At 42.7% G+C, this 14,546-nt stretch overlaps 1 protein-coding gene across 1 annotated transcript in view; it reads right to left on the minus strand.

Moving 5' to 3' along the window:
• The window catches only part of LOC110156491 (F-actin-uncapping protein LRRC16A-like), a 49,741-nt gene extending 37,950 nt beyond the window's left edge, over nucleotides 1-11,791 (minus strand). Inside the window, exons 1-4 of the mRNA XM_020920690.2 lie at nucleotides 11,167-11,791; nucleotides 9,610-9,704; nucleotides 4,503-4,553; nucleotides 341-400 (exon numbers count right to left, since the gene is read on the minus strand). Coding sequence (XP_020776349.2) covers nucleotides 341-400; nucleotides 4,503-4,553; nucleotides 9,610-9,704; nucleotides 11,167-11,203 — 243 coding nt within the window. The 5' untranslated portion in view covers nucleotides 11,204-11,791. The remainder of the gene's footprint in view (nucleotides 1-340; nucleotides 401-4,502; nucleotides 4,554-9,609; nucleotides 9,705-11,166) is intronic.
• Nucleotides 11,792-14,546: the final 2,755 nt, after the last annotated feature.

Here is a 14,546-nt window from a genome sequence, read left to right on the forward strand (position 1 = left end):
CACCGTGCTACTGTGCTACTGTGCATCTGTGCCATCTTGGCATCTTAAACAAAATCAGTTGTGTGTTGTATTTTTAATTCATTTATTAGAATAAACCTTAAAGCTCATCCAAACCTGAAGCATGTGCACTGTCTCCTTACACAGAGAGAACATGCCCTTATATGGAGAGTGTATGTCCTTATATGGAGAGTGTACGTCCTTATATGGAGAGTGTACGTCCTTATATGGAGAGTGTACGTCCTTATATGGAGAGTGTACGTCCTTATATGGAGAGTGTACGTCCTTATATGGAGAGCGTTTGTCCTTACACATCACTGTGCACGTCCTTATTTGGAGTTACCTGTGTGGGCTTGTTGCTGCTGACTCCCTGTAGATCCAACAGACTGAACGACTGCTCCACCTGAAATACAGAAATATGACACTTTTCAAAATGATGAAAGGAGGAGACTTTGATCCAGTTTTGGTCCGTTATCGTTTCAACGTTTAAATCGTGTTCTGATATTACAGAGGCGTGTTGGAGCAGGAGGAGGCCCATTGCCCCACACAGTTTGGAAATCCAGACCAGTCCAGACCTGCTCAGACCAAGACCTCAAAAATGTGAGAGGAGCGTAAAGGAGGGTGTGTGTGAGAGCGCCTCCTGTGGCTCTAACACGCTACTACAACACGTGTGCACTTCTGGCTCCACTGGGCTCGGCATTCTGACCTTCAAATGTTCATATAAACTCGTTCCACATGATGCAGGAGTTTTTATTTCACTATTTCGTCCCTAAATGAATTCCTGTTCCAGATGGGACTATATCTGCTGGCCTTGGTGAACTTCGTTTGACTGGAGCCAAACGCTGTGGCTGACGTCACATTCACTTAATCCACTTCGTTATACAATCTACAGGGCTAAACCAGGACTAAACCAGGACTAAACCAGGACTGAACCAGGACTAAACCAGGACTGAACCAGGACTAAACCAGGACTAAACCAGGACTAAACCAGGACTAAAACAGGACTAAACCAGGACTAAACCAGGTCTAAACCAGGACTAAACCAGGACTAAATCAGGATTAAACCAGGTCTAAACCAGGACTAAACCAGGACTGAACTAGGACTAAACCAGGACTGAACCAGGACTGAACCAGGACTAAACCAGGACTAAAGCAGGACTAAATCAGGATTAAACAAGGTCTAAACCAGTTCTAAACCAGGTCTAAACCAGGACTAAACCAGGACTAAACCAGGACTAAAGCAGGACTACACTTGGTCTAAACCAGGACTAAATCAGGATTAAACCAGGTCTAAACCAGAACTAAACCAGGACTAAATCAGGACTAAACCAGGTCTAAACCAGAACTAAATCAGGACTAAACCAGGACTAAACCAGGATTAAATCAGGTCTAAACCAGGACTAAAACAGGACTAAACCAGTTCTAAACCAGTTCTAAACCAGGACTAAAACAGGACTAAACCAGGACTAAAACAGGTCTAAACCAGGACTAAACCAGGTCTAAACCAGGACTAAAACAGGACTAAAGCAGGACTACACTTGGTCTAGATTGGGTCCATGCGTCGCTCTCAGAGACATTTGATCTGTTTTACCCAAAATGCACCAGGGCACAGACTGTGGGAAACAAAAACAGAGAGAGAGAGGGAGAGAGAGAGAGAGGACGAGAAAGTGAGGGGGGTTTAAAGAGAGAGAGCGAGGGAGGGGGATTAAAGACAGGGAAAGAGAGAGAGAGATAGATAGAGACAGAGAGAGAGAGAGAGAGAGAGAGAGAAGCAGAAAGGCAAGTGAGGGCAAGAGGGGAAACGGACTGGAGACGAGATGAAAGAGAGAACGTAGATAGATAGAAAGAGAAGAAAGGAGAGAGTCGGAGAGAGAGATGGGGTGAGAGAACGAGAGGGGAGAGAGGTGGAGAGAGAGAGGGTGGACAAAAACAGGAACACAGGAGTGGAGAAGTGAGAAAAAAACGAGTGTGAAAGAGAGAGGGACGAAAAGAGAAGAAAAAGAGTGTTGGAGTGTCTTGCCAAAGGACACAAGGAGAAATGGTGGGTTGTAGGGTGGTGTTGAAATCAAAGCGGTGGCCTCCCGGTGCCCGAGTCCGACGTCTTTTCCTGTTTGTGCGGAATATTAAACGTCCGTCTGAACTTTGGGAATTTCAGGGAACAAAAATAGAACTGTGCCTGAACTCAGGAAGGAGAGAGCGTTAAAGCCCCACTGCGAAACATTTCAGCCCATTCCTGCCTCTGGGATAGTGTGAGTGTGAGAAGAAAGTGAAAGACACATGAGAGACAGAAAGAGAGAGACAGAAAGAGACAGAGAGAGTTTTGTTAAGAAAAAAAAAAAGCATCAGGAATTTAACAGCTGCTGTAGAAAGAGCGAGGGAGCGAGGGAAGGAGAGAGAGGAGGAGAGAGGAAGAGAGAGAGGAGACAACGAGGGGCAGAGAGGAAAGAGGGAGGAGGAGGAGGGGACAGAATAAGAGAGAAGAGGCAAAAGAGAAGAAGAAAAACAGGAGGTATAGAGGAAGGAGAGAGGGAAAGGAGAGAAAGAGATGGGAGAGAGGGTGAGGAGAGAGAGCAAAAGAAGATGGAGGATGGAGGGAGGGAGGAGAGGAAGAGAGGGGGAGAGAGAGGTACAAAGGAGAGACGGGAAAAAGATATGGAAGGAAGAGAGGAATTTACAGAGAGAGAGGGAGAGGAAATGAAAGAGAGAGTGAGAGACAGAGAGAAAGAGAGAGAAAGAAAAAGAGAGAAAGAGCGATAGATAGATAGAGTGACAGGGAGAGAGAGAAAGACAGAAACAAAGAGAGAGAAAGAGAGAGAGAGATAAATGGAGGTACTATAGAGGAAGAAAAGAGTGAGAAATGAAGAAGGTGAGAAAAGGCTACTACTTCTACTGTTACAGAACTACTACTACTACTACTACTACTACTACTACTACTACTACTACTGCTGCTGCTGCTGCTGATGTCATCAACATTTCCTGTGATGTATTTCTAACTAGAGGCACTGTTGTGTCTGAAGTTTGTTAGACTTTCATCTGATCACAGACTCCTGAAAAAGTGCTGTTTTTGGACTTGTATTTTTAGTGTATTTAACCCTTACATACTGTTCAGGTCAAATTTGACCCTTTTCGACATTCAACAGTAGTAAAAATACACATCATTCTTTGATGAAAATTCAATGACTTTTCCTAAATTTTGACAAAATACACAAAAATGAATAATATAAAATAATATTTTTAAATTGTATACTTTTGAACAGGTGCTACAAATTTTTGGACATTGAGGCTGTTTCGGGTCAAATTTGACCCGTATCTATTCAGATGGATTTTAGCTCTATCAGTGTGGGTCAAATGAAGCAAAATGGAAGTTTTAGGGAAACTTGAAACTGTGAAACTGTACAGATCATGTTTGTGTGTATTTTTTTGATGGGACAGTGGTGACAGAGTTCAAGAGTTCACTGTTTTGAGATTCCCCCATGCCCCAGGTTCACAGAGACAGACGCCTGTTGGTTTTTGAAGGAGCAAAGGGAAATCTCTTAACAGTGAAAGGAGTGATCATCCTGTTTATGGAGCACAGAAGAAACACAAGTCAATCAAGTGGGAGATCTTTTCTTCTAAGTTTGAGTAAGTTCACCCAGGACACCACAGTCGTCTCATACATGTAAAAGAAAAACAAGAATGTCATAAGAATGTCATTCTTATGACATTCTTGTTCACAAGGATGAAGGAGAAGAACTGCAAAACAGGTACAACCTGCTGCAAATGTGGGAAACACAGATGAAAGTCCCACACTCACAGTTTTCTGCCACTGCTTTAAATGCACTGACTAGTTTGAAATAAGCAGAATGTTGTCATGGAAAAACATGGATAAACTATAAATTCCTACAGTTCCAGAATATTCATGTTATTTTCAAATGCAATAAAATGTTCATGTTTATGTTTTTATGTGTTTTGTAAAACAGGACATGATACTTTGTGATACTAGATGTTTTCTGCAAAAAAACGAGTGTAGTAAAAAAAAAAAAAAAAAAAAAAAAAGGCTCTTCCTGCTCTCAGAAACATTATATTTATACATCACATATATTTATTCATGTGGGACATTTTAAATAGATCTGTAGATCAAAATTTGGTTTAGACACTTGAGGGAATGAGGGAATTCGTGGTCTGGGTCACATTTGACTGACCCATGATTGATTGATTAGTTTTTATTTGGAGTTTGTGCCAAGAGAGAAACAATAATCATGTATACTACATACACACTGTAAACAACAGAAAAGCACATTTCTCAAAAAGGAGTGTGAAGAAAAAAACTTATATTAATCCACGCCTCGCTTAAGAAATGAAAAGATTGTAAAGGCTCAAACTTATTTGGCTGTTTTCACTGAGGTGTGCATTGTGTCTCCATGGTAACTGCTGAACATTCCAGCATCAAAATACATGTAGAACACCCCCCGCGTGATGTCAGCACAAAGTATCAACAGAGAAAGGACGGAGCCGGAGACACTGACCTTGGACGGGACTCGAGCTGTGAGGAGGAAGAGTCGATGAGGAGCCAAAACCTGAAACACACAAACACATTTTTAGAAAAGAAAGAAAAGCAGATAAAGAAAAGAGTTTTCTGAGCCGCCGCGGGGCAGACGGACGAGGGAGAGCCGGCCAATCTGCACCAACACCTCATATCACACCCCAGCAGTAACCATGGAAACAACAACAGCAACACACCGACAGGAATCAAACCCCCAACTCCACACTGAAAAAAATCACTTCTTCTACTACTACTACTACTACTACTACTACTACTACTACTACTACTACTACTACTACTGCTACTACTACTAATACTACTACTACTACTACTACTACTACTACTACTACTTACTACTACTACTACTACTGCTACTACTACTACTACTACTACTACTACTACTACTACTGCTACTACTACTACTACTACTACTACTACTACTACTACTACTACTACTACTACTACTACTGCTACTACTACTACTACTGCTACTACTACTACTACTACTACTACTACTACTACTACTACTACTACTACTACTACTACTACTACTACTACTACTACTACTACTACTACTACTACTACTACTACTACTACTACTACTACTACTACTACTACTACTACTACTACTACTACTACTACTACTACTACTACTACTACTACTACTACTACTAGCTACTACTACTACTACTACTACTACTACTACTACTACTACTACTACTACTACTGCTACTACTACTACTACTACTACTACTACTACTACTACTACTACTACTACTACTACTGCTACTACTACTACTACTACTGCTACTACTACTACTACTACTACTACTACTACTACTACTACTACTACTACTACTACTACTACTACTACTACTACTACTACTACTACTACTACTACTACTACTACTACTACTGCTACTACTACTACTACTACTACTACTACTACTACTACTGCTACTACTACTTACTACTACTACGCTACTACTACTACTACTACTACTACTACTACTACTACTACTACTACTACTACTACTACTACTACTACTACTACTACTACTACTGCTACTACTACTACTACTACTACTACTACTACTACTACTACTACTACTACTACTACTACTACTACTACTACTACTACTACTACTACTACTACGCTACTACTACTACTACTACTACTACTACTACTACTACTACTACTGCTACTACTACTACTACTACTACTACTACTACTACTACTACTACTACTACTACTACTACTACTACTACTACTACTACTACTACTACTACTACTACTACTACTACTACTACTACTACTACTACTACTACTACTACTACTACTACTACTACTACTACTACTACTACTACTACTACTACTACTACTACTACTACTACTACTACTACTACTACTACTACTACTACTACTACTACTACTACTACTACTACTACTACTACTACTACTACTACTACTACTACTACTACTACTACTACTACTACTACTACTACTACTACTACTACTACTACTACTACTGCTACTACTACAACTACTACTACTACGACAACTACTACTACTACTACTACTACTACTACTACTACTACTACTACTACTACTACTGCTACTACTACTACTACTACTACTACTGCTACTACGACAACTACTACTACTACTACTACTACTACTACTACTACTACTGCTGCTGCTGCTGCTATTACTGCTACTACTACTACTACTGCTACTACTACTACTATTACTGCTACTACGACTACTACTACTACACTACTACTACTACTACTACTACTACTACTACTACTACTACTACTACTACTACTACTACTACTACTACTACTGCTACTACTGCTACTACTGCTACTACTACTACTACTACTACTACTACTACTACTACTACTACTACTACTACTACTACTACTACTACTACTACTGCTACTACTACTACTACTACTACTACTACTACTACTACTACTACTACTACTACTGCTACTACTACTACTACTACTACTACTACTGCTATTATTACTACTACTGCTACTACTACTACTACTATTACTGCTACTACTACTACCGCTACTGCTACTACTACTACTACTACTACTACTCCTGTTACAGCTACTACTACTACAACAACAACAACTACTACTACTACTACTACTATTGCTACTACTACTACTGCTACTACTACTACTACTACTACTACTACTACTACTGCTACTACTACTACTCCTGTTACAGCTACTACTACTACAACTACTACTACTACTACAACTACTACTACTACTATTGCTACTACTGCTACTACTACTCCTGTTACTACTACTGCTACTGTTACTACTACTACTACTACTACAGCTACTAGTACTGTCACTACTTCAACCACTACTACTTAACTTCTGCAGGTAGTAAAATATATTAAACAGACTGTGGTCATTTTTACACTGACATAACATCATTGTGTGAGAACTACAAGTTATTTAACAGTTATGTATAAAATGTACTTCTTTTCTTGATGTAGTAGAAGTACTGCGTGTCATGAGTCAGTTCTACTACAGAATCACCAACACGGTTAAAGGTTTTACAGTCATTACTCCCAAACACACAAATTACACAAAGCACACAAAGTACAACAAAAGTCCTTCTAGATGAGTCCCTGAACTCATCAGCTACAGATCTGGAGCTGTGGCAGCGGGAGCTCAGGTCGAGTGTTTGTCCACTGAGCTGAAGGTTGGCAGTTCAAATCCAGCTCTTGACAAAAAAACAAAACAAAAAAAACATAATTGGTTGAGCAGTAAGATCCACAGATTGGAAGTGCAATTCTTGCTCCCACAAATGATTGCTGTCATTGTGTCCTTGGGCAAGACACCTGATCCATCTGGCCCCCAGTGTCTGCACACACAGGTGTATAAATGTGTGTGTGAGTGGTTCCTTGCTCCTTTGAGTATTTATTTATTTAATGAGACAGGGACAGTGCACAATTTTCATGAACCTTAACAGGAGAGATGTTTGTAGCAGGTTGTAGCACCAGGGCTCATGTCCACCTGTCGTCCTGGGCAGGTTCATTGATTGTATTTAACTGGCCTTGGCTGTTCTTCCTGGAGCATGTTCTGGGTTGATGGGGGAAAACAGAGCGCCTGGAGCAAACCTGTTAAATACTTGGTTGTCCTTAATTGACTTCGTGACCCACTTTTGGGGTGTGGGTGTGTGTGGTTACGCACCGGTGTGCAATCCTGATAAATGGTATCAGCTCACTTCCACTGAGTGAGTGCGTGCAGGCCAAACCAAGTCCATGTCGTTGCATTTTATTTTGTCCTCCGAATTTAACTGGCTATACTTTCTCTTACTGCGATGGCTGCGCCAACAAAACCCATCCAGACACGGGGAGAAATATGCAAACTCCACACAGAAAGGCCCGGACAACCCAGGGATCGAACCCAGAACCTTCTTGCTGCTAACCACTCAGCCCAAGTCTTGAAGTCTTAAACACTACACATATTTTTACCATTTATTATACATCAGTAAATGCTACACACATAATATTTACTTCATTACTTCATTTCATCACTGAAATACAATTCATTATAACAATACTGTATATATTTTACTTAATTTATTTACATAAATATGACACCGTAAAAAAAAAAAAAAGTAAGTGCATTTTACTTAATACTAGTGTTGTAGTGAAGAGCGCACTATTCGAGACCAAGACCAGTTCAAGACCACAGGGTCCAGAGACCAGGACAAGACCACAGGGTCCAGAGACCAGGACAAGACCACAGGGTCCAGAGACCAGGACAAGACCAAGACCTCTGAGGGTCGAGACCGAGACTTTTAAAGGCCGAGACCAAATCAAGAGCATCTTTGTCATTTCCTACATTTGTTTGTATTATTCAGTTATTTTGGCACATTTATATCAATGCTTTTATGAATCTATCTCCATTTGATCTGATTCATGTTCATTTAGGCTTAAAATAGGCCAAGCAAACTGCACCGAAATAGTTACTGAAACGGGTGGGAAAAACAGGTCAAAGTTCAAAATGTTTGTAACTAAAAGACAAAGAATAGAATTCTGATTTAAATTTGAATATGATTTCCCAGACATTTCAAAACACGTGTCGAGGTCTGAACTACAGAGTCAGCAGCTTTTACACCGAATAAACCACACGGAGACACAGGGAGGGCATCTGACACACAGGGAGGGCATCTGACACACAGGGAGGGCACCTGACACACAGGGAGGGCACCTGACACACGGGGAGGGCACCTGACACACAGGGAGGGCATCTGACACACAGGGACATTCAGGATACAACCCAAAGCAACGCAGACTTTGAAAAAAAAAAAAAACAAACAAAACCCCCTACAATTTGTAAACCTAAAAAGTGTAAATGTTTCTAGGAGCTGCAGAGGCTCTGAGAGGAACATCTGGGACACAGAGACCAGACTGAACCAAGACCAGGTCCAAAACCAGATCTAGATCCAATCCAGGACTTAAACTGGCCCAGATGTGGAGTCTGGATGGAACAGGTGCACAGCAGACACAGTCCTTTGTAAGACCTGCTTCAGTCCTGGTTAAGTTCTAGTTTGGTGCTATTTAAACCTGATCCTCTAGTCCTGGTTTAATCCTGGCTTAGTTCTGGGACAGTCCCAGTTCAGTCTCGGTTCAGACCTGTTTTAGTCCTGGTTTAATCCAGTGTTAGTCCTGTTTTAGTCCTATTTTAGTCCTGGTTTATTTCCTCCTCTCAAGTGGAATGTTGTGGTCATGTCCTGACAGATCTTTGTGGGAGGAACTTCTGCAGTGAAACAAAATAGGGAGAACATCTGACACACACAGGGAGGGCATCTGACACACACAGGGAGGGCATCTGACACACACAGGGAGGGCATCTGACACACACAGGGAGGGCATCTGACACACACAGGGAGGGCATCTGACACACAGAGAGGGCATCTGACACACACAGGGAGGGCATCTGACACACAGGGAGGGCATCTGACACACAGAGAGGGCATCTGACACACAGGGAGGGCATCTGACACACAGGCATACAGGATGGGAGGGCATCTGTCTTAAACTTACCAGGATTCGATTCTCCACTTTGTCCTTGACCTCCAGCTGAACTTGGACCTTCAGTTCAACCTTCACCCCTCGACCCAGAGCCTCACGAACGCTCTCTGAAAGACACAAGAACCAGGACTGAACCAGGACAGAACCAGAACTGAACCAGGTCTAAACCAGGACTGAACCAGGACTAAAACAAGACTAAACCAGGACTGAACCAGGACAGAACCAGGAGTAAACCAGGACTAAACCAGGACTAAACCAGGACTAAACCAGGACTAAACCAGAACTGAACCAGGACAGAACCAGGACTAAAACAAGACTGAACCAGGACTAAACCAGGACTGAACAAGGACTAAACCAGGATTAACCCAGGACTGAACAAGGACTAAACCAGGACTGAACAAGGACTAAACCAGGACTGAAATAGGACAGAACCAGAACTGAACCAGGACAGAACCAGGACTGAACCAGGACAGAACCAGGTCTAAACCAGGACTGAAATAGGACAGAACCAGGACTAAACCAGGACTGAACCAGGACTGGACTCAGTGGTTTGCGGTGTCTCTGTTGTGAGATCTCAGACTCGGTTCACATGACTCCTTCAACCACACACTTAAACACACTGTGAGAACATTTCCACTAACATCCAGCATCAAAATCAACTACAACTACTACTGCTACTACCACCTCTACTACTATTATGAGTACTACCACCACTACTTCTACTACTACTAGTACTACTACTTCATATCTGAGTGAAAGTGGAGCTGAGGAATGTCCCTCCCCCGCTCACTCTGATAAGGAAGTACTCAGGTACACAGCCCCAGGACATGAAAAATCACTGCACTGTCTGCATACTCGACTTCTACTACTGCTACTTCTACTACTGCTACTATTTCTACTTTTACTTATCCTCTACTATTACTACTACTACTACTACTACTGCAGCTGCCACTACAACTCCTACTACTGCGACTATTACAGTACAGTTACTGATCACAACACACAGAGGCACGTGAGCTTTAGTTTTGCATAAAGTAACTGGACATTAAATGTCCCACATGACACAAAAGAGATGACGGGGCTGAAACTATTCAAAGAATTCTAGGTTTATGACATTTCAAGTACGAAGGTTTGTGTTTTAAAATGTGTGAATAAAACAAAACACAGCCCCAGGACTGTGTGTGTGTGTGTGTGTGTGTCTGTGATGACATTAGATGAGAAAACAGACTAATCTGAGCCCTTCTGGATCACTGACTGATCCTCCTCTTTAGCTTCCTTATCTCCTCACCTTGTTCCCACCTATCTGGTCTCCTACCTCCTTGTCTTCTACTTCCTCCTCTAGCCCCGAGTCCCTGTGGACTGGGACAGGGGCGGGGCGCGTGTCCAAACGTCCCGCGGGCTGTTTACGGTCATGTGTTTAAGATATAAAACTTTTATAACACTTTTATGCACTAACGCTTTAATAAGACGGACCCAGCGGTGTGTTCGGTCCGGTCCTGTCAGACCCGGTACCGGTTCTCTGTCTTCCCGCTCGTGTCCTCAGTCCCCCGCTCCCCGGACCCCTCTCACCGAGAAGCGCTGTGGGGAACTCCGTATTCTCCTCCATGGTTTCAGCGGGAGCCCGCAGCAGCTGTGCCCGCTCAGAGTGCAGCAGGGCCGGATACAGTCCGGGGAAGGCTCGGTGTCCCGCGGAGCTCCGGTTCTCTGTCGGAGCTTAAATCAAAGGTGTCCCGCTGTCTGACGTACGGTGCGTAAAAGGTGTGCCGCGCGCGTTACCTGTGGACGCCTGACGTGCACGGCCATTCCTCCGTGCACGCGCGCGTACAGGTGAAGTCCAGCTGCGCAGCCCGGTCACGCGCGCGGTCACGGGGTGTCACGGAGCTGACTGTGCTCCACGCTGCGCTCGGGTACAGTTTGAGTTTGAGTTCTCATGCGCGCACACGTCTTCTTACGTCTCCTCACGCGCTCCAGGAAACTCCAGCTTCACTTTTGGAGCTTTTGTTTTCCTTGTGACACGCGAGAGCGCGCTGACCCCTACTGGACACAGGGGGAGGTGTCGCAGGCAGATACAGCTCACAGGACTTTGGATTAGAACCAGTGTGAGAAATACCCTGCGAAATATTCAGGGGTCCTCATCTCCGAATTGTTGCGCAATACAGACTCAAATGTGAAAAAAAGAAAAAGGCACCAGGGTGGATGCCACAGACAGACTACAGCAGGAGTATTCAACTACACTCTGAGGAGGTCCGGTGATCGCCTTGAACGCACAGATTTGAATGACTCATGATTGGTTTGTATGTCCCTTGCTCCGTTTATACAGCGCTGTAAAGTTTAGAGTGTAAACTGAATAGGCCCTGTTCAGTTGACTCAACTTATACAATTAAATGGATTCAGCCTCGTGTGAGAAATGCTACAGTTGGACCAGATCCAAACCCAGACTCCCGAACAGCGGGAGCAGCTCGGGTTGAGGCCGGGCTCAGAGGAGCTGGAGCGGGGAGTGGACGGACGCTCAGAACAACATATAACGAACTTAACGGGATTCACGCTTCTGTCCAGATGCTTTGCACCACCTCAGAACTCAGAACCAGCCGCGGTCCTCCAGCACGGAGGACAGGAGCAGCCCCTGCACCTGTGGTCCACAGCACTTTCTCACTTTCCCCGCACGGATCCAGCGCGCAGACAACGGCACGGAACCGTTCAGACCCAGTCCACTGCGTCTGGAACCAGGACATGGAGGACAGAGACTCCAGACCATCTGACCAACGCGCTCGGAGTACGACACAAGACCAAGGACCAGACCCCCAGTCCCGTCCCGAGGGGTTAAGGTGAGTGCTCCTCTGTCTTCAGTCTGTTACCCGAACTCAGAACTTCTGCTCCAGGCTGATGTGCAGGGAGTTGTGTACAAAGTTATACATGCTGCTGTTTTATGTCATACATGCTGCTGTTTTATGTCATACATGATGCTGTTTTATGTCATACATGCTGCTGTTTTATGTCATACATGATGCTGTTTTATGTCATACATGATGCTGTTTTATGAGTTTATGGTGATAACTTGAGATGACGCCCGCAGTGTTAATGGGAGCATCGAGATCTTTCACAAATGCACCTGTTCAGAGGTGTGGGGAATATCGGGCTGACCCTGGGATGGAGGCTGGACTCGTGTATATTATATATTTTTTATAAAATTTGAGCCCCCTCAACATGTTGCTTTTGAGGCTTTTTAGGGGGTGTGATGGGTTAATCGGGGTCAGGATATTTCACACTAACGAGAACAATACTCAAGTACATGTCATAAATACACACACGCACACACACGCACACACACACACACACACACACACACACACACACACACACACACACACACACACACACACACACACACACACACACACACACACACGCACACACACACACACACACACACACACACACACACACACACACACACACACACACACACACATACACATACACATACACACACACACACACACACTACACACACACACACACACAGCACAGAGATTGCAAAAGAGCAATCCAAACTCATTAAAGCTGCTTCTTCAGTTTTGTGCTGTAGTTCTGACACTCTTAAAACACACAAACTGTGTTTTGTTTTTGTTTTTTTTTTTAACCTCTGTGTCAAGTTAATAGTGGAGCTGTTAAGGACCAAAATAGTTTGCTTTTATGGTACAAGCATGAAACTTTGCCAGATTAATAACACCCCCAGGACTATTATTTCTGGATATGGAACCAAGTATAATTCAACACTGGAGCTGAGAACTGGACATGTCACAAAATGGACTAAATGAAAATGAGGCTGACTTAAAAAATACTACATAATCCCTTTCTTACAGTCTAATTTGTTTAGTTATCCATTTTGTAATGCTGAACAACTATTTTTCATTAAGGCAGTCACATGATCGTTTTCCTTGAGGCTGTAAGGGTTGTGTGGGTTCCTTGTGGCTGAAATCCAAGTTAATACAATATTTTATTTTTCAGAGCCATATTTATTGGGTTTTTGATAACAAAACACATTTTACCATCTCTAAAGATCTGTAAATGCCATATGATGGTTCATAATGATAATTAAATGCTGCATGGAAGTGAGGCTTAACCCCAAACACAGAACAGAGATCTAACTTAAATCAGTAAACATATTCAAAGTGCTCTAAGTGCAGCTGCTGCCACATTTACATGAACCTGTACACGCCAAATTTGTCTTTGCGCACTTGTATCACCCAGCATAGGCTTCTGCATCCACACTTTTTAAGATCATAGAATGCATCCTTTGCCACTTGTCCTAACCACTGACTGCCATCACGCTTCCATCCCCAATCTGCAGGGCTGGGCACATCTGGTGTCTTAAAATTCAAAAATTCTTAATGGTGCATTATAACTTTTCTGGTGGGGGGTCCACAACCTGCTTCTTTCATGAAGATGTTACAGTTTTGGCTGGAATGTTCCACTGTATGGCATTAAACATACCAGTCTTGTGTTCATTCAGTTAAGGATTAAAAATGTGTTTATTGCTCAAATATCTAAAATGCAGACATTCTTCCATTTAGCAGAGTCTCTTGCATGTCACCAGGAGATGGATAAGGTTAATGTCATACAGTGAAAGCAAAGCAATAACATTTCCATGGAGACAAGCAGGTATCTCACCTTCCACTGGAAATGTTACATTGTGAACATAAAGACGTTAAATTGCATTGTCCTTTTACATAGCTTTTATATATCCATCTCACATTATGGGAAAAAAAAACAAAACAAAAAAAAACCTTTATTTCACCAGTTTAAGCATTTTGTTTTTTTAATTAGACTTTATTTTAACATTTAAAGCTAAAACATAGTAAATTTGTGGTCTTAATAATGGTTTTATATCTTTATTACAATTCATATCTCACTGTAGTACAGGTGTGAACAGAACCTCCTCTTTTGAT

This window comes from Boleophthalmus pectinirostris, unplaced genomic scaffold (assembly GCF_026225935.1).
Source record: "Boleophthalmus pectinirostris isolate CB_2022bp ecotype Guang Dong unplaced genomic scaffold, ASM2622593v1 HiC_scaffold_21, whole genome shotgun sequence".
NCBI classification, from domain to species: domain Eukaryota; kingdom Metazoa; phylum Chordata; class Actinopteri; order Gobiiformes; family Gobiidae; genus Boleophthalmus; species Boleophthalmus pectinirostris.